The 27,999-nt window shown below is 41.8% G+C and overlaps 1 protein-coding gene across 4 annotated transcripts in view; it reads right to left on the reverse strand.

Annotated features, from left to right (window-relative positions):
- The window catches only part of THSD7B (thrombospondin type 1 domain containing 7B), a 299,951-nt gene that overhangs the window by 19,498 nt on the left and 252,454 nt on the right, over positions 1 to 27,999 (reverse strand). For all 4 annotated transcript variants that reach the window (XM_064717910.1, XM_064717908.1, XM_064717909.1 and 1 more), the window contains exons 17-21: positions 13,519 to 13,652; positions 12,690 to 12,843; positions 3,478 to 3,619; positions 1,964 to 2,079; positions 1,414 to 1,531 (exon numbers count right to left, since the gene is read on the reverse strand). In XM_064717910.1, coding sequence (XP_064573980.1) covers positions 1,414 to 1,531; positions 1,964 to 2,079; positions 3,478 to 3,619; positions 12,690 to 12,843; positions 13,519 to 13,652 — 664 coding nt within the window. The remainder of the gene's footprint in view (positions 1 to 1,413; positions 1,532 to 1,963; positions 2,080 to 3,477; positions 3,620 to 12,689; positions 12,844 to 13,518; positions 13,653 to 27,999) is intronic.

Consider the following 27,999-nt stretch of genomic DNA (forward strand, 5'->3'; position numbering starts at 1 on the left):
GCCTCAATGAGGTTTGGAACCCAAAGCCAGGACACCCACTGGAAAGTCTCTTTCAGCAAGGCACAAATGTTTCCAGCTTTCCTCTGATTTAGGACATGAAGTAACTCCTTGTACTCATTGGCAGCTCTTTAACCAGTCTTTGGAATTTGCACAAGCATTTCAGGATCAGGGGCTGAATACAAGACACATCTTCACTTGAGTACCTCCTTTTGCAAACTATGCAATGTAAGAGCTCAGGATGAAAAAGCCTTCAAGTACTATATAGGGTGAGCTGCTCCTTGAGCATGCTAAAAGCCAGAAAAACATTGCAACTTGCTTTTGTACCGTACTCTGTTTAACTTAGTAAGTGATAGAACACTCAAAAAATTAAATTAAGTTTATTCAGCAACACAAGCATTAACAATCCAAAATGGATTTTAAAGGAAAAAAAAATTTGGAATTAATAGTACTCTCAGTGTGTTGTTGTTAAAACACTGTCCATGAATTATTCATTTCTGTTAAGAAAGCACTACTTCACAAACGGGCTAAAAGCTCAGCAAAGAAAGAACAGCACTAATCCAAATATTAAGCTTTTTCTGTAACACGCTTTGATCTTTGGAATCCATCTGAAGGAATCATTTTATGGAAGTTAAGAGCTTTTTTCTTTTTGACCTTAAGTGAATTTGATTCAAATATACATTATGGCTTTTGAATCTTAAAGACCATTAGCTGTACATCTAATGCACATCAGAGGCCAGGGAAATAAAATCCCAAGCTTATTGAGAATAAAACCTTCAATGCATTTCCTCATGTCAATACTCAAAGGGTATTTTAAATCACATAAGTTGAAAAAGGTCCTAATCCTTTCACTTTTTGTATGCTGGTGAGCACTACTGGCTATAGAAAGTCTTGCTGAAGGTACTGGGGTCATGTAAGTGTTAAGGGAACTGTGGATGCAAGATGGATACAGAGACATACACTAAATGATGAAAAATAGTCTTTGTGTGTTTTCTTCAATAGATACAATTATGTTCCTAAAAATTACTTCACCAGAGAATTTGTATTTAGTTATTAATCTCTTCAGAATCTTTTAACACTCCCAAGCTCTTTGCTAGCTTTACATACTCCCCATCTCTGGGGTTAACAGTTGCTGTGACTGAATTCTGAGAGTTTGAATTAATTAATAAATAATGCTCCAGACATCTGACTACTTTTTCCCTAAGGTGCATTTTTCACCTTAGAGTACTTTGAAAATAGCCTGCTTTGCCCTGAACCCACCACCTCAGGACCCTGAGAGTTTTCCAAAACCACCTCTGAAGGATTCAGGTGTGGCTCGAGGCTCTCCCTGAGCTGTGCACCCCTGCTCAGGGTACCTGAGCCCACCTGGGCAGTGGGTGCTGAGCTGTGGGGGGCAGGAGGGAGGCAGGGACTCACCGCCGGCGCCACACGTGTGGGAGCACTGCGACCAGGCTGACCACGGTGAGAGCTGGCAGTCCACGGCACACGGCACCACGCACCGGCTGCTCGTGGGCACGGGCTGCTCCAGGTGCAGCTGTGACAGGAAACACAGGCATCAGCTTCCCCAGGCCCCAGCCACTGCCAGGCACCCAAGCAAGAGCCAGCAGCAGCTCTGCAGGGCACCACCATGGTGTTTATGTGGAGCTTTCCCAAGGGTGCATGGGGGATTGTGGTTTCAGTGCTGAAAAGTTTCACATCTAAGCATCCCTCAGTGTTTGGGTCTCATTCCTAGATTTCTAACAGCAGGGCACAATCCCCTCCCTGGTCCCCAGCTTTGGGATGGTGCAGGGTTGGTAGCCATGGCCCGTGTGTTGGACTCGAGGAGTGACACCACCCGCTAACACCTCTGTTTCCCAAAGCCCCCAGCACCATACAAAACCTTTTCCCCATTTATGGGGAATATCTTAGCGTGGATCAGGAGGTCCCCATCCATCTGGAACCCCAGGGTGTGTCCCAGGCTGCTCACCTTCTGGCACAGCTGCATGCTGACCGTGGCGCCGTCGCTGCGCCGGCAGCTCAGGAGGCGGCGGCGCTCGCCCTGACCGCAGGTGGCATTGGCACCCAGCTGGCACCCGCTCCAGCCTGCAGACACAATGCAAAGGGTGCACTGCTGCAGCTCAGCTTTACAACCAACACAGAGTCATACAACCACAGAATGGCTTGGAAGGGACCCTACAGATTGTGTAGCTTCAATCCCCTGCCGTGGCAGGGACACCTTTCCCTAGACCAGGTAGCTCAAAGCCCCATCCAGGCTGGCTCTGAAGCCCTGAACATGGGTGTTACCTTCACCCACAGCAGCACTTCCTCATGTCAGGGCATCCCACAGCCAAGAACAACCCCCCACACAAAAGAAAGTTGTTCTCAGAGCCAGGCAAGCCTCAGAGGAGACACGTTCTCTCCACAGTCCCATACCGCATCCCGTGATGACACCGCTACATCAGAGTGCACATGCTGAACACTGATAAAGGCTATCAGCTCAATCCACTTGGCACAGGTACAAGGCTCTATTGTCTGAAGTAAAATTCCACTTTGATAAAGCAGCTGGGGAAGTTTCTGAAGGGGAACTCTGGTTTAACCTGTTTTTGTCTCCAGGCAAAGCTATCCATTATTTAAAACTAAAGTCTAATAGTCATGAAATAAAAGCAGTATTTCTAGTGGAAGGAAATTAATATCTTATTACGTGTCTGAAATTATGTTGGTCGGAATACAACTAAACGGAAATAAGCTTTAAAACACCATTTAAAATAAACAAAAAGCATAACAGAAGCCACTAAAATTTCCATACACCACCAATAAATAAGAAGGATGAGAAGAAAACCTATTACTTTGTGTCTTCCACCCCTGATAAACATGAACACATAAATGTTCTGCATTTCTGAAATGTGATGATAAAAAAGGCATCATCCTGCTGCCTGTGTTTCTAGGGCTTTTATTACAAACAGGCTGAGTTTATATTCATATATTTTATCTTGCTTTGTTCTCCCTTCCTACCAGCTCCCAAACTCCTCTTAGATCTCTCCTCTGTATGCCTTTCTCATTTATTTCAGCTGGTCAAAACAAAAGGAATTTTTCAGTTTTGTTTTGTTCATTTGTTTGCAAGAGAACCAACTGCTTCTAAGGTCCTAAATAATGCATTTTGCTCTGAATATCCTATGCCCACCCATATAACTCATATTGCCTTCAAAGCAGATTTCTGTTGCTATTATTGGCTTTACCAGAACCACACATATGACACTCTTTTAATTGGAATTTTGTAATTAATTATGTTGATAACCCATTAAAAATCCCATTTAGCATGCTTTATTTCCAATGTACTCGCAACAACAACTTAAATACAGAAATTGTGCATTTGTCCACTAATGTGGAAAAATGCAGGCACGTAATTAACTTTATTGAAACCAACACTGTCAAGACTTTAGCTAACACCACAAGAAACAACTAAAAACACATACTAAGGGTATACTGAAAATTTGTACCTACCTGTTAGGTTGTACTGGTATTGGAAGCAATTTTGATTAAGAATGCATGGCTTCATTTGTGAAACTTCAGGGCAGGGCTTTGAACTGACAGGAGACCTCAGCACTTGTCGGGTTCGGGTTTGCATAATATTGGGGTCACACACCTGGACAGAGAAGGGATGGACAGTACAGAGAGCCCAGTAAGTCACACAGACATCACTGACCCCAGGAAACCACACAGACACCACAGACCAGGGCTGCTCACGCACATCCACGGCCACACGGAGGCAGGATGCAACCCCACTCCTGTCCTAACTATACTTAAAAGCACATGAAAAAAAAAGAAATGTGATTCAAAGTTAAGAATGCAGTATTACTAAAAGTCATTTTTTATCCACCCAGATTTGGCTATTTTAGCCCTGCTACACTATATTTTCCATGTTTTTTGATAAAGATCCTTGGGGACATTGGGACAAAGATTGCACCACTTTGCTGTGCCCTGTTTTGCACCTCCTTCCAAGACTTCCAGTAAAATGCCACAGTACTGAATAACAGAACAGGATTTTGTCACAATTAATGCATTTTTAAGTAGTATCTGATGTTACAGCAAAGCACTCATTTCAAGGAAGGACATTTGTAATTGCATATCAGTTATGATGCTGACAAGCCGAGGTGACTTTTCAGAGTATGTGATACCAAATACTGATGTCCAGCTGCCTATAAACCAGGATTTGCTTGTTTACATTTTCACAGGAATATGAACCAACTGAGGCAGGTTTTCATTTCTATTTGTGCATCACAGGCATGAAAACTGTTTGTTTTTAGCAGCCCTTGATCCTCACTCTCATAGCACTGCAGCACAGAGTGATTTTCCCACAATCCAGTAACAGGAATAGGTGAGTGGAGGTGGTCGCAGCAAACCTAATGGAAATAAATCCCTTATTAAAAGTATTCACCGCCATTTATTGAACAAGATGACCCATTTAATTCCTAACAGTTTCTCATTAGGATTGCTCAGGAATAGCAAAGAAAACAAAACAAAAAAATCCAGAACAATGCACGTAGAACCACATTTTCATAAATGCTTGGGGATTTAAAACACGATTCTTCTATGAAGTACTATAATTACAAACAATAACTAACAGTTTAAAACCATGGGCTTATTACCATGCAACAAACAGCCTGCAAACACTGAACACTGCATGGGTGGAAGTGTGGATAATTCCTGTATTGTGAATATTAAAGGGAAATGTAATGGCCTTGCAGCATAAATCTGGATCTCAGGCTGCTGTAAACTGGATTAGCTGCACAGATGACAGCAAAACTGAACAGAATTAATATCAGAACAAATGGGAAAAAAAGTCTGGTCTGGTCTTAAAATACATTGTCAGGGCCTATTTCCTTATGTTTACACTACATGAAGGAAAATCCATTACATTTTTATTGCTGACACACACCTTGTCAAATCATTTTAAATGGTAATCTTATTTGAATACCCTTGGTCAGCTAAAATACCCAATTGTTTCTAATTATCTGAAAATTAAACCTATGCTAAGTGTTTACCAATAGTTTACTGCCTTTTTCACAACTAATCTGATTGTTCATTCTCACAACTAACACTAATAACTTAAATGATTTGCCAATAAAGCAAAATGACTAAGGAAAAAAATCAAAGCATGTATCTCAGCAGCTACTCCTAATTAATGTTTCTCTGAATTATGTTACCAAGGGGAAAAAAAAAAAAATCAATGGATGCTGTGACAGAAGCTGTCTGTGCCAGCTCAGAAAGACCAGCTTTTGCTCCCTTTAAAATAAGAACCTGCAGACAGAAAATATGCCTCATTTGTAGATAAGTAAATTCTTTTAATAAAATAGTATTTTTCCCTGTCTAGCACAGCCCCTGTTGTGCTCCTTTATAGGACATTGCTGCAGCCCAGTGCTGTCACAGAGCCCCAGAGCTTTCCTGGCTGGCAGGACCATTCTCCCTCTCAGATTTCCTCCTGGTAGGCAGCAGACCAGTCTAAGAGGTCAAAATCTATCTGGTGTTTGCCAGGATCCAAACAAACAACTGGTTTACTGATGCTCTGAAGCCAGAATTCTCACTGTGCTGATGAGCCATGGGGCTCAGAAGCCAGAGCTGATGCAATAAGCCCCCCACTTTTACTAGTTTTGAATAATAAGGAATCTCTGTAGGAAAAGCATTCATTTAATCAAGCTGAGGACATGGGAAACATACAAAAATTCAAAGTTGGCAAACTGTAACTAATATCCTGTAATATTATTTGTTGAATTTCTCTTAACGTCAATTGAGAAGTCAATTTAGTTTTATAATTGATTTTCTGCCCTTGCTCTTTCAAGTTAACCATGTAAAAAACTGAGCCAAATATATATGGAACTGAGTAAGCAGCAGGAGGGAATGACTTGCAAAGAAAAAGATGAAAGCTGGAATTTTCAAAGGAGCAAGAGGGAGCTGAGTATCCAGCTGCCCTGAAATCTCAATGGGCTTGGGTGCACAGTTCCTGCAGGACCCCTCCAAAAACCCAGGCTGGAAAAAAAAAATCAAATATTTATGGCATAGCAAAGGTTGGGGAATGGATTGGCAGACTCGATGTCATTAGGAGATGTGAACAGTGAAGTAAAGAAGAGGGACTGTTGCCAGTGGAGAGATGCTGAGGGTACTAACAAGCAATGCCAAGGGGCATGTCTAGTCCTGAATGTGAATCTTAGAAAATACTGAGAGCAAAACCAATCACCATCAATGGTAAATCACAGGTTTAGAAGGCAGGACAGAAATGGCAGCCATCAATTTAGAGAAAAGGCAGCAAAAGAAAGAAATATTTCTTGAGTACCCAAAGTAAGAAATTGCTGTGGGATTAAGATTTAAGCAGGATAACAGGTTGATTCTGAATAGTCTCACAAATGAAGAAAATGACAAAACTAATTTCACTGCTCAAGTAATCTTCCACACAAAACAGTAAAGGTACATGGATCAAGGCTGGGTCTGCCCAAGGGATCCAAGTTTCTAATCACAAGCATGTATGAATCTACAGTTTCTGGGGTTTTAAATAAATAAAGCCCACTGTGATTCAGCAATGTTTTACTGAGTATCTTCATTTACAACTCCTCTCTTCCTGCTGAGTGGATGCTACACTTCCAAAGACATTATTTTACTTTCTACTGCTCTGTTAGTAACTAGTGCTTTCACTGATGACAGATGAAGCTTTTAAAATTATTTTTTACATTAAGTCAGCCATTACCTTCTGTAAGGCTACTGCAACTGGCTTGTGCCCAGCATCAGCCAACACTTCTACAGTGGAAGCATAAGGAAAGGCAGGTGCCAACAACAGACGTGTTCAGGACTGGGAGTTTGACTTGTATTCCTGAAATCATCTCTTTATGCCCATGATACTTTATGCCTGTGGTTATAAATCTCTTAACTGGTTTCCATAGTTGGGAAAATTTGGAATGTAACCATGGGATAGAAATGGGTGTAACAGCAAATGTTCCCTATTCTGGGAAACTGAAACCCACTTCTGACACCACCCAGACTAGGAATAAAGATCTATGGATCAAGAAAGGACAATGATCATGGGTGCCCACTGGCCATAAATAACAGGAGAGGAAACAAGTCCTAAGAAATGGAGGCAGCTGTGGTGCATGGAGGTGGAAGGTCAGAGGCCTGGAGACCTCTATGTACCTTCAAGATCAGGTGCAAATCAGTTTGGCTGATAATTTTTCCAGACTATGTTGCTTGTTCAGATTCTTTGTTGATGACTGTAAGTAATGGGATGTGTAATTCTGCCATATGCATCCTTTGGAACTGGTAAGAGGAACAGAATTAATTTTTTGATGAAAATTATAATGGGGTGCCACCTCAGGTGGCACATCAATAGCCTACAGCAGTAGGAGGTCATACACAGACAGTAGATTTCTTTATGGGTATAACTGCACTGTTCCAGCCTACTTTATAGTATTAAACCTCACCATTTCCATTATTCTTTTCCATATAGTATGAAAAAGTTGTGCTAGAGCCACAGATCCACAGGTGAGATTATATAAACCTCTAAGAAACAAAATATGCTGAAGCAATGAGAGGTCCATAAAATGTTAAGGCAGGAATAAATCAAGGTTTTTCTCAAAGGACCGTTTAGAAATTATAACAGCCATCTTGGTTCTATGGGGAAATTTCTGGCACTATTGACTACTGCATTTTAAAATATTTCTTCTAGCCAAAGCTATTTTTTCACCATGACCACTTGTCACTACTTAAAGCTAACATAAAAAGTGAGGGACAAAAACATACACAAAGGATGCACCCAGCCTTTGCTTCAGACAATCACAGAACTGACAAAGCACAGGAAGTTTGTTCTGGAAGAGAAGGGTATAAAATAAAATAAAGCTGCAAGGTTATGAAACTAAGTTCCAGTCTAAGAGCTGTTAACGTATCACACATTAATATACACTATTAGACCCTTTTTGGGATGGAATTTAAGAGCTGTTCATTGATCCAGGTTTTCATATGCATCATAATTGTACAGCACAGAGGCTGTAACCCATTACAGGGCCCTTTAAGCTGTTTAATTTATCAAGCAGCTTGTATAATGCATCCTGCACTATAAATAGCTGGCTGCATTATTCTTAACTGGCTATTCATAAGCAAACATACAACCTTAAAATAAGGTAAATGCAAAGGCAGCAACCGTATTTGACTATTTTTAACAGAGCAATGAACCATTACATTGTTCATGCCAGTGTGGATGTTTTGTAACAATTTAACAAGCCATTTACAATAACACGAGCAGTCTTTTGAAATGAAAATGCATTTGCATAAATTTTCTTTCTCAGATGCATCCAGGTACTGAAACCTTGCCTGCCTCCACACTTAAATCACTTAAAAAAGTGATTGTTAACAAAGATTAATAAAAATAAAAAAACAAATATAAAAAAATGCAGCAGTTACCCACTTTTTTGACAAAGACATACAAAAACATCCAAGTAACAAGTATGCAAAAGGAGCAGGGCATGTTCTTCCAAAAAAGCCTTGACCAGCATAATCCTCCTGCTTGATTTGAATTAATTATCTCTTGGGCTAGAAAGACATCTTTGTGCAAGCCTCACTCTTCAGTTCAGCCTTCACACTGCAGCTCCTCCGCCAAACTTACGTGCCAAACCCAGAGAAGTTGGGGAGTTTCCTCTGGAGATATCCAAAAGCTGTTTGAGGACACAGTTCTGAGGAACGTGCTCCGCGGAATCCTGCTTGAAAAGAAAGGACCAGATCACCTCCAGTGGTCCTTCCAACCTTGCCTGCTCTGTGTTCAAGCACCAGTTGTGACAGAGACTTTCATAATCCACACAGTGACTCCCAGAGTCTACAGGAGTCCACAATTTCCCTTCCAGTTGGCATTTCCAAAATGCAACAACTGCAGCTTGCATCAACAAGGAAAGTCACTGCAGAGCTGGGAGCTCTGTGTATCGCTTGGTGACACTTTTGATCCGGTCACTTGTGGGTGTCCCACTCCCCCCGTGGATTCCAGGGAATAATAACTCAATTGTCGCGAGTCCCGAGCGCGGCACATCGCCATCGATCCGTGAGGAAAACGTTCGCTGAAATGGAGACAGCTGCTCTCACTCACCACACACGCAACCTCCTATAATTAACTAATTTCAGACCTCTTGGAATTAGCTGCTAGAAATGCCAACAGCTGAGGCAAGCAAGGAGGCCACTCCAATCCACACCGGGGGCTGCGACAGCCATCCGCCAACAGAGAGCTAACGAAATAGATTTGAGGTAATTATTTCAGGGACTTGTAGCACCACTCGCATATTAACTCTTTTTAAGAATGCTTTGATGAATTCAATTGAAGTCAATTAATTACATCTCCAAGTCAGATGAATACAAAGTCGAGGCGCCACAGGAAGTGTGTGTTATTCCATCACTGAATATGTAACAGAGATGACAGGATTTCAGTTCCCAGATTGTTTAGCTGGGTCTTTGAGCAATCAAGTGATGATGTCTGACTGAACAGGCTATTGTCCCTGGAACAAATATGAAATCTCTTAAGCAAAATGCAAGTCAACCTAATTTCCTTGTGGGTTTTTGTCGGTTTTTCTTTTCCTTGTTATTTTTGGCTTTTTTGTTGTTGTTTTTAACTAGCAAGCTTCAAACTGTTATATTAAATGACTTTAAAGCTTGATATTTAAGTCATTTGGATGTTACTTAGTGACAAAGAACAAAACATTATAAGCCAAAAAAATAGTCTTCAACCACAGGGAAAACCATTTTGAATGGTTTTAATCTCTCAATAGAAAAAGTGAGAATAATAGGGAAGATTTAATTCAGTTACTATGCAATTCTTGGATCCAGTAGAGAGACAAAACCTCAAAGCAACCTTGGGGCATTGTATTTCTGACAGTTTCATTTCTGACCATTAGATGAAACATTAAAATTTACCTTTGTGTTGCAGTGTTAAATAGCACCATAATCAAGATGCAAAATACGTAATTCAGTTGAAAAACACACATAAAAGAATTGTGGGAGCATCTGAAATTATAAAAGACCACAAAAGTGTTTAAAAGCAAAAGGGAAATGCAGCCAAAGAAGGTAGAACAAATACAATGTTTTAGCAGAAAAAAGTATTGAAGAAAATACTTTCCATTGACAAAGCAGTCGCCACCTTTATGACTCATTGATTTCAACACGATTCAAGATCATTTACCATCCTGAAAGTGGAAAACTCACATGGGAAGAATATTGCTACAAGATAAAACCAAGTAATACCCTAGAAAGTATCCAGAGTACAATGACATATTGACAAAGGTACAACGGATAATCTAAAAGGCCTTTTTATATTCAGCTGATAAGAGTTAGTTATTCTGCTATCAGGATGAATTTATTATCAACACTGTAAAACATGAGCAGAACACCAAAGCGACTGGAAAAGAATTCTCACCTGACCAAAATCTTAGGTAAATATCTCAAATCAAAAAGCTCCTCAGGCAAAGATGAGGCTGAAATTGTGATCGTTCATTTTTTACAAACTAGAATTTGTCAAGTTTCATAAATCCTCTTTATCTCCAGCAAGCCAAACATGACCAGAGCGACAGGAAGACTTCCTGGAATGGTCTTTGGCAGCTGCCTCATGAGTGCTATGACTAAAAGAGTGCCAACTATTGTGGTATGAAATGTAAATGTGCTTGAAATAGAGCAGCCAGGATGCACAGTTTTGTTTTTTCATTACAATACAATGTGATCTTCCAAATGTTCATTATAATATGATGTGATCTTCCAAATTTTTTTAAATTTTTGAGTCCCTTGACTCACAACTGTCCTAACTGACCACCTTTCCTGGAGGCTCAGGAGATGGAAGGTTCATTAATCACCCTGGTGCTGGCAGTGCCACACTCCAGCCACCACGATTCCCTCAATCCCTGCCCCACACCCACCAAAGACACACCAGTGGCACAGCACAGCCATTCTGCACTAACAGCAAGCCCAGCACTCGCCTTGGAGATGTGGAGCATCTGGGAGGGACTGTGCTGTGTGGTTCCCTCTCAAAACCCACCACAGTCAGAGTAGCTGTAAAAGGGAGACAGCACTGCAGTAAACTCATCAAAGGGAGGGTTTTATTTGCCCATAAAACTTCAAGCTGTTTATTTTCTTGTATCTGGACAGAACTATGGGAACACATGCTCCATCAGCACACAGTCATCTCAGTTTCACAACAAAGCATTGCAGAACAGCTTGTGAAAACATATTGTTCAGTTAATTGCATTGGCATGCAGATGCCCTCACATTTATGAATTAACATCCACCATGGCAAAGGGATGTACAAGGAGACACAGGGACTGTGGCATGTGGCCCTGTGCCTGCCAAGAGATGTGCTGCCTGATGGAGTGCAGCCCACGAGCTCTGGGCTTCCCTTTCCTGCTTCTGTGGGCGACAGAGGCTTCGCTATTGCCAAAGAAAAGGAGCCTTCAGGCAAAAAGCCTGTGTGTCTTAAGGATATGAGGGTTCTTAAAGCTTCAAGCAGTCCTTTATAACCAACTGACTGCCACCAAGGCACCTGAGAGACACCCAAGAGCCTCAGGGATCTCTGCATCAGCTCACTGCGCGCGAAAATGAAGAAAATCCATGCCTGGAAAAGTCAATGGCAAAGAAACAGTCCAACCACAGTGGGACTCTGAAAGGTATCCAAGCATTTGTATGAGTTGCAAGAGTGTTATACTTCATCAAACCACGCTGCTCAGGAGGAGGTGAACGCAGGAAATGAAACACAAGATTTTATTTGACATGTTCTTACCGAGTATATTGATACGCTACACAAAATATTATGGAAGGAAATTACCTGTGTCAGCACTGGTATAAATACCTGTCCAATAACCACTCAACTTTTGGTAATGGCCCTGTTAACATGGGGGCAATGAATATGTGTTTGTCACTTAAATACATCAAGCAAGTCTATTAAAAAACCCCTCTGAGATTAAACCTGGCACCTATTTCAACACTGATCAAGGAGAAACAATAGATCTGAAGTCATGTGGTTTGAGGCCAGAGGCTTTTCATAACACAGAATTTGCAACTTCTTTCCATCTTGCATATTTAGGAAAACACAGAGCACTTTGCAGTGGCTTGAATTCCCTGCATAATTCACAAAGTTTTGAGTATTTCATGACATGACAAATTGTTCAGGCACCTTGCTGTCATACCCTTCTGCTGCTGCTGCCTCAAATCTTCCCCCAAGTGTTTGAGGAGGAGGAAACACTGGACAGAAACAATGTGTGTTGGGAGGAGAGAGCTGTCATTCCTTGAGGACTAGGACCTGTCCAGAGGAGTGTCATCCCCAGGTTTTACCAGCAGGTTGTTATGGCAGTCATGCACCACTGACAGAGGCCTCCCCTGCAAACACTTCCTAAGGCATTCAGCAGCTGGAATACTGTCCCTTCACCCACTCTGCTTGTGTGGGCCCTCTCCCATAGCAGAACAAGGGGAAGGATGTGTTGAATCAACTGTCACAGTAATAACTATGTGTTTCACTAACCAACTTTCTATAGCTCTGTCTCTGTAGAGACATAAATATCTCCAGATTCAACCATGCTGGCAGGATCCATTAAGCCTGACATCCCTCATAAAATAATTTACTTTCCTAGAAAATAACTAGGCCATGAAATAGTTGAAGGAGAAGCGAAGACTGCTGCGTGAGGAACACTGCCAGGGACAGGGGCAGGAGAGCCTACCTGTGGACATGGGCTCCACTGTCCCCAGTCAGACACTGCACACTCACTGGGACAGTACAAGGTACACTTCTGCACTGCCTCTGGGACCTCAGCCTGACTGCACAGAGCGTTGGGCACAGTCTCCACACCGTGGTCCTCAGCAGTGCTCACACACCTACACAGAAAGCACACATTTTAATTAGAGTATCACAGGCACGATGGGTATCAACAAGTTTTCTCAATTCCATACAGGACACAGACATGACAACAGATACAAGCAGCATGGCTGGTCAAAAAATAAAACTAATATGTGAATGCAAATGGAAATCAGCTACGTGCACAACATGCTTTTGTTACTTCATACAGAGGGATTTTAACTTTGATCGGCTGACAAAGGAGCAAACAGAAAGTGACAACCAGCAAGAACAAATCTTAGTGCTCCTGCTAGTAACATCTGAACATTTGGAAATAACTCAGCATTTCCCCATGCCTGGGGAATGAATATTCAGTAATAATGAATGCCACTCTGGTGCATGCAGTGCTATTACTTGGGGAAAATGTTAGCAAATCAAAATATGGAGGCTTTGCACCTCAGGGAGCTTTATGTATACATGGCATTTAGGTTGAAGAATACTAATTTAAATATCATGCCGTGTTCCTGAAAAACCAAGGCTGCATCTCTGAAATGCTTTGCCTGTATACCATGGCACATAAACACACAATTCTTTTCATTTGCAATACACTGGACTCAGCAACACACTCACTGTCAGATGGCCAGACATTGCAGCTTTATGCAAGAACACACCAGCTCTTTTTGATCTGGAATACCTGAGCTTTTGTCTTCACGCACCTGACTTCCCTCGTTTGTATTCCTTCTCCACAGTGGAGGGAATTTTCTTCGCTGCTGATTTTGCATGGAGACCATGGTCCTACTTCCCAGGAATACTGATTGCACTCACTGTAGCATGGGACTGCCTCGTGTACCTGACAGGAGAAAGAACCAAACTCTTCAGCTGAACTGTCCAGGTTAGCATGTCTGCAGAACAAACCCACAAAAAAGCACACTGAAAAGTATCCTGGCTTACACTCCCCATGCTAAGGCTGCTGTAATGGCTTTCAGTTCATTTATTCATTATTGACTTGCCAAGGGATTTTTAAGTATATAATGAACAGCAGTATGCATGCAGCATCTTCGGAAGCAGGATAAATAACAGCTATTTCCTGCAGCCAGAAGAGGAACTCCATTACAATTTCATTTGCTCTGCCTGCTCTCAGGATAATCTATCACATGTCATTCACCAAGATCGTATGTACCACATCCTTTTGTGTTTCAGCAGGTACAAACTTAAAATCAGCGCTCATTTACCTTTGCTTCTAATGCATTCTTATAAGCCATTTGCCATAAATGAATGAAATTTCATGCCTCCAACAAATTTCATTTTTATACACAAAAATAGTAAACGCTTTTTTGCCTGCAAGTGACTTATCTCTAACATATCTCCTAATCAAACACGACAGCGTGTTCACCTGAACTATGGTATCTACAAAGGGAGAAAAATACAGCCAAAAGCTTGATAAAAGATGCCAGATATTCTGGTTGTTAAAAGCAGCACACTGAGATATAGCACTTCAGCACATTTTTAGGTTTAAATAAATGAATGCATCAACAGTTCTATTACAGTGATGAATAAAAGTTATTTATTTTGGATCTGGTTTGTCTGCAGAAGCTGATTTGAAGATACAGTATTCCCTGTTGCTTTGCATGAAGCATAATGTGCTGCCCTGGAAAAATAAAACACACCTAAAATTCCTTCTTCCACATACCAAAACCTCCTCAGCCTTGCTGCTGTGAAGCCATTTCATTCTCACCTGTAGAATAAATCAATAGCCTTCCTCCCAATACCCCCCAAAAAGATTCAGACACATGTTTAATAATTTACAGCTTCATTTTAAAATAGCAGATTATGACTAGACATGTTATGGCCACAAGAAAAAAGAAACCCTCTTTATAACCTTTTGCAGGTGGGAAGACAAAAAAATTCAGATACCAGTCTGAAAACAAAACTGGTGTCCCATCAGAAAATCACCTTCATTTCAAATGGAAGGAAGACAACTTGAAAAGTCTTCAAAACAGAAAATGTCCAAAACTAATTTTAACTGTGGGTCTGTCTGTACATTGTGCATAGGTTTAGCAGAAAAGGAAGAATAATAGATGATGAAAAGTGGAAAACAAGTAAAGGTGCAAACACAGGAAAAAGGGAAATCAAAGTTTGAACTGGTGAGGGCAAGGACAATATGAACCAGTAAGAGAATCACATTTCACACAGAGGAGGGGAGAGGAAGGGAACAAAAGGGGCAAAGGTAGTCATACCATTAGCACATTATTATTAAGCACATATTGTTAAGCACAAATTACAAATCTGGATGTGGTTTTGAGCAATCTGAACTAGCAGAAGGTGTCCCTGCCCATGATGGGGGAGCTGCAAACGAGATGATCTTTAAGGTCCATTTGAACTGAAGCCACTCTCTGGTTCTGTGTGGGCTGTGCACAGAGGCACTGGCACTTGGCCCAACTCCAGAGCGTACAGGTGTCTGTGCATTGTACAAAGTGCACTCAGAGCTGAGCAAGCAGCACCACAAGCAGTGCTAATTAGCTGAGCAGCCAGGCTCGTTATCATTAACTGTGTACATGGGAGCACAGAAAAGCAGTACTCACCAAGCCTGGGAGCCCATGGATGCTGGGACACAGCTGAAGCCACCATCCTGCCCCACCACCTGTCACCTCCACTGACTCCTGCAGCCACATCCCTGCATGCGCCAGGGACAACAGCAATCCCTCTTCAGGCACTGCAAAGCCTTTGTGTTCCCCACAGACATCCATCCAGGAGATGGATGTAGAGTCAGGGAGTATTTATTAGTTTCCCTGCTCCACAGGGAGAAGGAAAAACTACAGCCTGCCTATGTTGCCTGATAAAACACCCTGTCATCCACAGGAGACGATTAGTGAGGGAAACAGGTGCTTGAGGCATGATCAGGTTTTTCCTCATCAAAGAGGGAATGAGCAAAGAGCCAAGCTTGGACAAAACTGGCTGCCAGGGGCCAGCCCAGTGAGAAGGGCAGTGTCAAGGATGGTAAAATGCAATAATTAAGTTCTATTAAGAGCTGGGTGGGCTGTTCTTGCTTTTAGACTTCTGGGGAGGAGGCTGAGGTTGGGAGCAGGCAGGGGTTGCTGCCTCCCTCCCTCCCAGCCTCCACAGGCACATCGGGGCAGCCAGGCCAGTCCAGCACAAATAGCAGCTTTGGGGATTAAAGATTCTTTTCCTTGCTCTAATAAATAACCCTTCCTCAGGGTTAGGGTATACCAGTGTGAACCTGCAGGCTCTCAGCACTCACCCTGCTGCCTGAAGCCAGGCTGAGACCAAGAGCTTGGGAACTCCATCTCATTGTCTCAGTGACCTCTGATTGCCCCCTTTAACATCTGTTAAACCTCAGACCTCTCCTAACCAGCAAAACCCACCTGTGGACAGCAGCAAAGGCATTTACCATAAATGTGTTTTAGTGGTCAAAACCTCCTGTGGCATGTACGTGCTGTAGTAACTGTGTAGGAAAACCAGACAGAGTTGGGCAGGCATGGGATGCCACATGAACTAAAATCAATCTGAGGAATCCTGTGAGCCAAAACAGAAATCCCATAGGCACTGACACAAATAGACATAATGTGAAGTGATACTTCAAATGTGCTCTTTAAAGAGCAAGGAGGATCACAATAGCAAAGCCATTAATAGAGCACTCCTAGCCTGCTGTCTGACTGTGTCAAACCTGTTCGATTACGTGTGAAGTGCCATCAGCTCTCTTCCTCTCCAACAGACAGACAGACAGACACATCCCACTTTGTGCTGGAGGAGGGAGGGGACCCAGCCCTGGCTGCTTGTCCCTGGGGTACCTCAGATCCCCAGTGATCTGCTGCTGACCTGTGCAGTATTTCCTCTTCAGTCAGGATCCCCAGCTTCCACTCACCATCAAAAACCTGAATTACAGCTGTCCCAAATAACCTGTTTTCCTAAGATATTGTGCTGACACCATAGCACACTGTTGTTGTGAACAAGCTCTCTCCTACGCCCTGTGCCAGTGCTGAGCAATGCCATCTCTGGCAGCACCTCTGGGACACTGGGGAGATGTAAATAATCACCTGCATCACTGGGAGGGACAGATTTCTTCAGAACAAGTTACAACAGGCACCCGTGGATGCCATTAAGCTCTTAAGTGGGAGTCTCAAGGAGATGCAAGATTTCCACGGGTGAAACTCAGTGGGAATGAGTTCAGGAAGCTGTGAATACAATTTGTAACTCCATCTTTGCATTTAAGAACCACAGTGATGTGGCATGTGGTTCTTTCCTCCACAGGAGAATGCTTTCCTCCTATTTTCTCTCCTGGCTTGCCATAATTTGTTTTCAATCACCTCCAATTCCTCCTTTTTCTTCTTTTTTTTTAATTTGGAAAAAACCTACAGCAAACCTTGAAGCCTTGCATCTCTGTTTTTGCTAGGAGCTGTGCTACTTGAGGTGGTCAAACAGACATGCTCTTGATTTTTCATTTTCAAAGAGTTTTGACTAAGCATTGCTGTTCTGTGGGTCCTCCAAAACAGAGGGCCCTAGGTTCACTTCTCACCTCCTGGGTCCATGGGAGCACTCCTGTCCTGACCCTGAACAGAGGCTGGGATGGGATGTGGTGTCCTCATTCCCCACCAACCCAGGGACCCAAAGCACCCAACACTGGAAGGGGTTGGGATGTGCTCCCATAGATCCTTGGCTGTTACAGAGTGCATCCAACCTTCAAACTACACATGGCCTCCTGGCCCCCACCAAGTTTGCCATCCACTAACTCTGCTGCAGATACAGAAGTCCCTTGTAAAGCTGGGACACTTCCCTTCCCAAGCACAAACACAACAGTTTCTTTGAAAATCATCTGCTTAATGTTCACCCTCCCCCAAGCTTATGCAAACCTGCTACGACAGTGCATTTACAAACCCCTTCACACTGAGGCCCTGTATGGAACTGCAGTGCTACAATTCATGTCCTGAAGGACAAAAATAAAATTAATTCCATGCAACAGGCACAGGAACCCATTGTTCTGCATGGAGGGAGAATGATGCTGGAAGCTGCAGACACTTGACCTGCGAGGAGCTGCAGAGATCAGCACCCAGGGCAACCAGCCTGGCTTCATCCCTCACTGCCTCAAGAAATAAACACAGTCTTCTGGCATTTTAGCAAATTAATTACTTTCCTCAGTTTTTATTCATATTTACCTGCTGGGTTTTGGGCTCAGTGAACCAAGAGCTGTAATGATGCCTGTCTGAAGCCAAGGGGAGATTTGCTGCTGCCTTTGACTGGATCGCTGTATCTCTCTTTGTAGCCTGAATTAACCCAGAACAGTGCTCTAACACCTGAGTCCCAAAATCGAGTTGATGGGAACAGATCTCAATAAATTAAAGGGAAGAAGGACAAAAGCTACCTTTTAAGAGACAGACTGCTAAAGCTTACCCTAATAAAACAACCCAGTTCCCATTCACTCCAATGCAAACCCTGAGCCCTTGCTAATACATTATTGATGTGGACAGTTACTTTAACAAGATACACAAGTGTAAATCTATTTATTTTCTCTTTTAATAGCTGATACTTGCATTTTAATGAAAAATCCAAATATCTAACCTCCCAAGAGCTTTGGTGTGATTTATATTGTTCTCTAACTTATTTACATGTAGGCTTGCAAAGGACTTATAGAAATAAATGCACTTGCTCAAATGATGTTATTCATTAAAAGAAATTCCGACCTATACTTCAGGTAGTCTGTCTGATGAGCACCTGCAGAATAAACTAGAATGAGGTTCAACACTTCTGAAAATCATAGTGACTTCATATTTCAGTGAACATCAAGATTTATTGTCCCTCAAGGTAAATATTGACTCTGGTTTTCCCTCAGTCGATATTTTAGCTTTCATGACAGTAAATCTTGGTGTTCACTCCAACTAAGTCAATATCTGCTTATTATATTAGAACAACCAAACTGATCACTGTAGCAGTTGCCTGAGACCCTGAGGACTACCTCTGTGCTATTCATTTCTAATACAAATGGGCTAAATTCATTGCTAACATAAGTTCATTTCACATGGCTGCCCTTACATGAAGGTTACATTAGACCTAATACATTGAAACAGTCAGAACCAAAGAAATAAAAACCCATTTTCAAACTGTGGAGACCACCATGAGTAACAGTAAAGGCAGAGAAGATATCATATGGCAAAGTGAGCTTGCTCTGGTTTGCAAAGACACTTGCTGGTAAGGGCTAAAACCACTGCTACTGACACTGGACAGCAATTTGCTCACTTGTAATACTTTTTGCATAACCACTTGTATGTTCTCTGCATATCCAGGCTGCAAGAGGAGGCCGCAGTGGGATCTTCTCCTCCCCTTAGAGCTTATGGCCACCAGCTGGTGACATATGGGCCACAGCCAGCATTTCTCTTGCAACCTGCCTGACACAAATGGATTTACACTATGGGGGGAAATACATGTGAAAAAATGTCCATTCACTGTGATAATCTAGACATTTGACTTCTGTGTTGACTCCATCTCGTTCATCCAAATCTTTCCTTTGGTTGAAAGATGTCTATATATTAACTGAATAACTTTTATAATGTTCCAATGCTGCTTTCACATTCTGTTTAATAGCAACCAGATAATTTCTAACAATTAATTTCTTTTATTTAGTTCTTTAAAACTGAATTAAAAATTGAGTACTTGCTTTGTTAATTACTTAACTGCGTGTTTGATTTGGCAGATCTAAGCATGCACTTAAAAGCTTTACTGAATTAACTGAATATCTGAAGGACCAGCACTTGCACATTAACAAACACTACATCACAGAAATTATCTCATTAAAATTTCAGCATTAAATAGTCCTCTTTAAAATAAAATTGATTTTATTTCATGCTAGTTTATATATTGATCACGATTGCCAGAAATATGCTAACCACTCACCAGTATTAAACCTGGTTGAACAGTTAATTTTCAAGCAAATTAGATTTTGCAAAGCAGCAGCTTCACTGAAGAATATTTGTCTTTAGGTATTTGGATGCTGCAGCAAATAGTCACCAAAACTAAAAAAAAAATTGCTCAAAATGACTTAGAGCACAGAAGTTTGAACAGATCTGTGGTAAGACTTCTAAATTATCAGAATTCCTGAATTTTGTATGCCTCTAGCAGATCCCTGCACAAATACTTGTGAAACAAATTCAGCACTTTTAGTTTTTATTTACACCCAAATCAAAGGAGTTTGTGTTTCTTACCTTCTTTGTGGTGTGGAGAAAAGAAAATCAATTAGAGCTTTGTGAGGTTCTGAAAAGCCTTCACTGGTGTTGAACCAAAAAAACCTGAAACTGCCTAAAACTTTGTATCCAGCAAAAGGATGAGATCTGTTTTATTCTAAATTCAGAGCCAGGGCAGCAATTCCAACAGCACAGACACAGAGTTGCTCCAGTTCCCAGGATCTGCCCTGTGGGCAGAATGGAAACCCCTGCACAAAGACCCCTCACCCTTCCTCCACTACTTCAAAAACTGCTGGAAAATTATTTTCTCTGAAAAGAGTGAAAACACTTATCAAGTCTCTGAAGTTTCCCCTGCTCTTGATTATCTATTTATATCCCAATCCTCAAAACTGCTCAACTTTAATCCTAATTTACACATGAGACAACTGAGGATGAAGAGTTGAGTGATTTACTAGAGGGTGGCCAGGAAGCCCTCGGGGAGTGGGGGACTCAGTCTGGAAATGCCCAGTTTCTTGCACTAACTGGATGATATCTCAGCTGAAAATCAGATCCTGGAAAGTTCAGATAAAGACATTTCAGGATGAAGCCATCAAAAAAAGCAGCACTGTAAAATTCTGGCTGCAAAATGAGGAAAAGAGGAGAAATTAGGAAAGCAGCAGGGTATTCTTCCTATAAAGACATCTGGATGCTGCATTTTCCCTCACCATGGCCTTTAGATGCTTTTACTTCACCTATTTTTTTTTGCTGGACTTTACAAAATGCTCCTACTAAATCCCTTACTTTCTTCTAATGGATAATTAAATATTCCAAGTCAGACACTGATTTATTTCAAATTCTTAAGTGCAATGAGTGGAAAATGCCTTGTTTAGAAAGTTAATTGAGGCAAGCTCTGTCGAACCCCAGCCATTACATCTCACTCTGATAGAACTACCATGTTGCTCAGCAAGGTTTATTAATTCATATTTACAAGTGGTAAGTGGTTTTATTTGCTGTGAGATTGGTGCAGGCACTAGAAACACCAAGTGGCAACAGGGTAAAGCATGAGTGCTCTTTCTCAGAGATTAAAATACCAAATTGGCATCATTCAACACGAGTAAATCAGGAAAAAACATGCAGCTCCTGGCCCCAAACCTGCCTGTCTGGTTTTACTCATGATTTTACTGTCAGTAAAACCTCTGAGGAGCAGGACATAGCACAAAGTATAACCTTACACATATTGAGTATTTATTTCTACCAGAAATACTCAGGCAAGACAATTTAGTCTCAGAGTTTTCCAAAAAAATTGAGGAGTTAAAGTAGGAAGGGAGGCTTATGAGAATACAGTCACAAAGGGCCAGTTCCTGTGCCTCTGCTTTTTATTTTACATTTTAATTATGCTTCATTCCTACCAAGAAAATACTAAATCCAGGTAAGATACTAACAAATGCCATCTTACAATGATGTCAGATACAGGGGTTTAAGACAAGGCAGAAACTCATTAGTGAGAGTTTCAGTGCATTTTTGCAGATTTCAGAACTTGTAGGTGCTGCTACCTCCCTGTCACAAAGCCAGACAAGCATAGAAAATTTAAGTAGATAGAAATAAATCAATATCCCTTGTTTCTGAACCAACACATTTCGCTGCAGCTGGAGTTTCAGGGGTAACAAACAGATGTGGCACCTCTCTGGATGAATCTGTAATGTTATAATAATGTTGGATCCAGTTTTAAAGAGAGGAAGAGGAAAAAATAGCTGATTGATGAAGAAAACATCGAAGCCCTTTTTTACTAGATGAGAACAACAAGATGAAGACAGATTGCAACACCAACCTGAGCCTTTGTAGATGTCCATGTTAGCAGGGCATGACAAGCAGAAAGGAAAGAAAATTATATATGCATTAGTTTGGCTGCTGCATGATAATATTGCAAAAAAAAAAGGAAAAAAAGGCAGGAAATCTGCTTAAAATAAAATTGCCACAATGTAATGTTGCATTCAATGCTTTGATTACCCCATCTTAAAAAAAAAATTACCTCAAGCAGAAATCAAGCATTTCTTTGTGAGTGAATGAAAAGCTCTACTATGCTGAAGAATAAAGCAGAGTTCATTCAGCTCCATCCAGCAATCCTCAGGAGCTCATCACTGTGTCTCACGATCAAAGTTTAGGATAATAAAAAAATTTTTGAAAATCTAAGAAAATCTATGACCCTGAAATCTGGTGAGACACCCCACAATTATGGACTATCAGTCGTAAGGGACCAGAAAGGCTTTCAGGTATTTAGATATTAACTGGGTGGCTCTGTCATTAGTGAAGCCTGCAGCAGCCATGTCCCTCTCCTCTGCTCTGACTGAAACACCCAAGAATTCCCCACAGAGGAGTGGCAGAGCCACCCCGGCCTGGGGACACGGGGCTCTGGAGCCTGTCATGGCCACCACAGCCTGGGGACACGGGGCTCTGGAGCCTGTCACGGCCACCCCAGCCTGGGGACACGGGGCTCTGGAGCCTGTCACCACCATCCCAGCCTGGGGACACGGGGCTCTGGAGCCTGTCACGGCACACAGCCACAGCTCTGGAGCTGTACCCCGGGGACCTCTGGAGCCTGTCACCGCCACCACAGCAGCTCCGTGCCCAGCCAGCCGGCGCTCCCAGAGCCAATCACTGCCCCAGCAGGTCAGAAACCTGCCCCAGCAGGATGTGAGCAAGTAATTACTCGATCCAGAAGCCAAGTCATCTGTCACACGAGATGAAATAAACGCCGTCACTAAACACAAACAGTCCCACAGAAGCACCTTCTTTGTAGGCATCTGGACAATAGGCAATTTAAAGGAAAGACCATCAGAGTTTCCTGCTAAGTTAAAAATGATGCCTTGGAGACACAGCTCAGCCCTTGCCTTTCTTTTAGGAGATTTTAAATAATTTCAAGGTCTAAGAGGTTCAATTCGATATTCTATCAGTTTATTTTCACATCTTTAAGCAAGAATGAATTAACGCAATAAGAGCAGTCACACCTGTCCTTACTGTAGCATGATCTTGAACTGACAATTTCTTCCACACGAGATTTAAAACCAGTTAACTGACAAGAACAATTTGATTGATAGCACTATAGACAAGACATAGAAGAGACAGGGGAGCGTCAGGCAGTTGAAAGTTACATTTTTTGAAACACTCTTCCATGAGGCTACACCAAAGGCTGGAAGCAGGAGCAAGCTGCTCCTGAGGCTTCCCGCAGTCACAGCAAGAAAAAGTCCAGTTTATGTTCCTGCAAAAGCAGGAATAGAAATGCAAACCAGCCCATAACCTGATTGTTTTGTCAGGATGAGGCTGTGGCTCTCCCCCAGCCCACTCAGCAGCAGGTCTCATTCCTCCTCAGCAGCAGCCAGGCAGAAACGGATGCTCGCAGGGAGAGCAGGACAGGCGCTGATGGATGAGTGATAGATCCCATTGCTTCAGAGCCCAGAGAGATCACCCACAGCCTGATTAGCAACTGGAGCTGGAAAAATTTCCCTAGAAGAGCAAGATAATGCAGAAGGCAGGGGATGTGACAGCCTGTTGCACGGCCTGTTTGTGGGAGCTGTCTCATTGCCAGACGTTAGTGCTGCGTTTAGGCGCGGCAATAACTCGAGTGATTTTCTCCCTGTAATTACAGGTGAGGCAAAGGCAGGTCCCCCAGCAGGGCTGTACTGAGCCCAGCCTCGGGACCAGCCACACAATTCCACAGATGTGAAGGCAGCTAAAGCCGCAGCACTGCACACTTAAAAATCCTGCAATTGTTACAATCTGACAGTTTTTATTGCTATTTCTTGCAGGTGGATCCAGACAGAAAAGATTTAGGTACAGAAGAGCTGAGTTTTCTTCCCCAAATGCATATGTTCAAGGAAAGTGATGTGCTGCAGAGAGAAACCATGTTTCTACCTGAAAGAACATCCATATTTAATAAACTAAAGGCTCCCTTGAGCCAGAAGTTAAATTCTACCCAACCTACTTCAAACATCAGAGAGCATACACACTGTCCCCAAGCCAAAAGATAAGAAGGAATTGCTTGCAAGCCACTACCTTGTGGGGTAGCTGACATCTTCTCTGTTTCCAGTCCTTCCTTTCTTCTCGGTTTCCATTCCTTTCTTTCAGGGCAATGAATTGTATTATTCAGGAATATGTATTTTCAGATTCCTGCATTTCTAACACTGACCTGTAGTTTGAGGTTAAATGCTTTACAGGGACCTGCACAAACCTACACAAATCAACGCAGACTTCTACAGAATTCCACTGGGATGTGTTGCAGCAAGCAAGAAACATCTGAACATTTATAGGTGCTTCACTAAAATTTAGGGAAAAAAAGTATTGATCATGGTGAATTTTTGCTGCAGTATGTATTTATTTAAATGGACATCAATACTGCCTATATATTGCTGATTAATGAGAAGCTATATAAAAAGTAAATAGATGGGTTTTTGAATAAACCTGACAAGGAAAACATCTCTAGGGGTGGGCAGTGAGGGTTGGACTAGATAATATTTAAGGTCCCTTCTAACCCAAACCATTCCAGGATTCTGTGAAGGAACAACAGAATAATTCTCATACACATGTGCACATAGTCTGCAAACACCAGCATCTAGCACATAGCTGTATTTTCTTGGTTTTAAGGAATTTGAGTGTCTGACTGCAGGAACCCTACCAGAACAGTGAACTCCTGATTTGTTCACATACCAGAGGGTCCTTTACCCTATAACAAGCACCACCAGTGCACCAAGTCCTGCTCTGTACCACCATTCAGGATGGGGATGTCAGGGCACGAGTGATTCAGCAGTTCTCACACCTCTGCCATTCCCTGGAGCACCACCTTCATGCATCCATGACTCTGGAAATAATGGAGTGAAAAAGGCTGTTTCCCAAAACAGCAAGTAAAAGGAGAAAATAGAAAGCAAATGCACATGGAGACTACACAATCCAGCTGTGCTTTGCAGTGTGTTGTACTTGTGAACCATTCTACCTGAAACCTTTTAGAGAATTAAATAATGCAACAAAGCAAATAGCGTGTGGTATAAATTAGAGGATCCAGTAATTTAAAGATCATGCAAATGGTCTAAAGGAATGTATTCACTCAGCCCACTGCAGATGAGAAAGTAAGGAAAATTAACAAGGCAGAGACAAGAAACTGATGTTGAATAGCAGATCTGAAAGGAACTGAAGAGTTAAAAAATAAGGGGAAACACCATTACCTATCACAGGAGGCACACAGAGAAAGCCCAACACTAAAAGTAAGTCAATTTACAATAGAGGGAATGGCAGAAAATGGAAGATCAACAGGGTGAAGGCAAAGAAAGGTGAGATAAACTTTTTATGATAGGCACTGACTCAGAAAGTTTGCCAACAAGGAGGGCAAACTTGAAGAGACACTTGAAATAATTCCTGTGTCAATGGGGTTATTTAGGAATGACAGGGACAAGATGCCCAGCATCTTCAGAAGATGCAAGAGAGCTGGAGGAAGAAATGAGGAAAACAGTGAATTGCACAGCAGTCATACAAACCATTATTCTTCAGAAAATATTTTTCTACAGACATCATCTATAAGCAGTAGAAAATAACAAGGAGATGAGTAGCAGGCAGCATGGGTTTGTCAAGAACAAACTGTGTGAAATCATTGTAATGTTCTTCAGTAACAGGATAAGAGATGCTGTGGATAGGGATGAAATGGCAGGTATTATGTCGACCTTACTAAGCCTTTCACAAACCTTCAGGCTAAGGAAATATGGTTTGGATTAATCTAATACTCTGCAGTACAATGCTGGAAAATCACATTCAGAATAGCAAAGTGTAAAACTGGCAAGAAACCACACACTTGGCTCTGCAGAGCTTTATGTTCTGTATCCAGTCATAGCCCTTCTTTTCATTAATGTAAGACTGATGGACTGAAAATGATTCTTACTGACTGTGGATGCTGCCAAGGTGACAGGGACAGCAAGGCTACTGGAGAACAGGAATTCAAGAATTCAAGATGCACTTTATGAATTAGTGACATGGAATGAAAAAATAAGTTGAAAGAGAAGCAGAGAACTACAGTGACCAGAGACTGACCAGACAACAGTGAGAACACAGGATGAGAAACAAACAGCCACTCAGGGGTACCACTGTCCTGGATCCAGGAATTGCAGAGAGCCATAAAGTGAATGTGATCCAACAGTATAGTAAAATGATGAGACAAATACAGAGTTTGTAAAACACTGAGGTACCACTTCAGCTGTGGCACAGGTTCAGCTCAGGAAGCACAGCCAGGCTTAGGTATCCAAGTTGATGAGAAATCTGAAGGATTTGAACCAACTGGGGAACAACTGATGGCAGTAACACTATAAAGACCAGAATCAAATTGCCAAGGTGAGTGGTGGCATTTCCTCTGTTGCTTTACAGGCAAACATTTAAAACACCAATATAATTAGTTACCATCTATATGATGGCAGGTCTGTCAACAAAGCATGGTACCACTGTCAGATAAAATAGCAATGCTTAGCCATAAAAAGAAATAACTCTGCTGTATCACACCAGATGCAGAGTAGCAAAAAGACACCTGAGAGAGCTTTAAAGAGATCTTCCAGCAGCTTGAAACCATCTATCTGCAGCATCACTGAGCTCTATGCTGGCTTATTCACTGCTGCCTTGAATAAATCACAGATTTCCAGACTCTGTTTTGGAAACCTGGGGCTGCCTTATACCTCATAGAGGAATAGGGGGGAAGAATTTCCATTATATTAAATATTAACAACATGGTTGTTGTAACACTGCCTACAGTCCTAGCTCCTCATTGTAAAAGCATTGATAATGACAGAGCAGTTAAAGGAAACCCAGGAAAATAATTCAAAGTCTGGAACACTTGCCTAAAAGTAGGAAAATTAAGGAACGTACTTTGGTTCAGATGAGAGGTGGGAAAAAGGAGATTCAATTATTTTTGAGAATATACAGAGATAATTTCTCTTAGAAGACCTCTTTTTTAAGCTAGCAGATAAAGATGCATGTTTCCAAGGCTGAGAGCTTCAGTTAAACAAATTCAACCTAAAATGATAAACAAAGAGGGAACTCTTTAAGTACGAAAGAAATTAACTACTGGATCAGTTTATCCAGGGTTATTCCTCCTCCAGCCAAGGAGTGTGCCTTTCCACAAACCTCCCCAGCTAGGCAGAGATTTGACTGCAGACAAGGAGCTTATCCTGTACAAGGGGTCAAAGCAGACCTTCATCATCATCATCACCATCATCACCATCATCACCATCACGTACCCCTGGTTTTAGGATCTTTGAATGAGGAACTCCACAGAAGGCTTCTAAATCATGTATCAGTTATCCAGTGAGCACCACATTTATTAAGCCACACTACATACTTTAAATACAAATTGCACATTGAAGTTGAGGGGATTCTTGCGTGGATTTCACATACATTTTGAGAGGCTCTCAAAAAACCACAGTTCTACATTATAGATCAGAGGCACACTGGAGTTCAGCCAGTTCATGTTCCAGCCCATAAATGTGGATTCCCCAAAGATGACAATATTTTATTTACTGCATCAGCTCTAGCTACTAAATTTTAAGCAAGACAGGAGCTGGAATTCAGAAGGAGAATACAGTTCTTAGCTAAGTCACAATGGCACCAGCACCATCAGGATTAAACAGGAAAACAAAAAAAAGTAATTATTTAAATAAAGAAAACACTCCCTTGCTTGCATTTATTCATCAATGAATTTTGCCATTTCTCAACTGTAACTCTGGGGTAGGTAAAATAGACAGAATATTTGGAAATGCAAATTGGAGTCTTCTGTCTCTGGATAGAGGCTTCCAGATCTTTGTTTCATTTCTGAGACAGCTGCTCCTGCTGGTTTTTATTACTAAGACCCCTTACTCTGCAGTGCACCTCTGACCTTCCTGCAGGTCACTGCATAGTACCTGGCACATGGACAAATATATGCATGTATGCATGGATATCACTAGGAATAAACAGGAGCTGATTGACAGGAAAGTGAAAAGAAAGAGAGAGAATAACTGGCAAAGA

Source organism: Zonotrichia leucophrys, chromosome 7 (assembly GCF_028769735.1).
Source record: "Zonotrichia leucophrys gambelii isolate GWCS_2022_RI chromosome 7, RI_Zleu_2.0, whole genome shotgun sequence".
NCBI lineage: Eukaryota > Metazoa > Chordata > Aves > Passeriformes > Passerellidae > Zonotrichia > Zonotrichia leucophrys.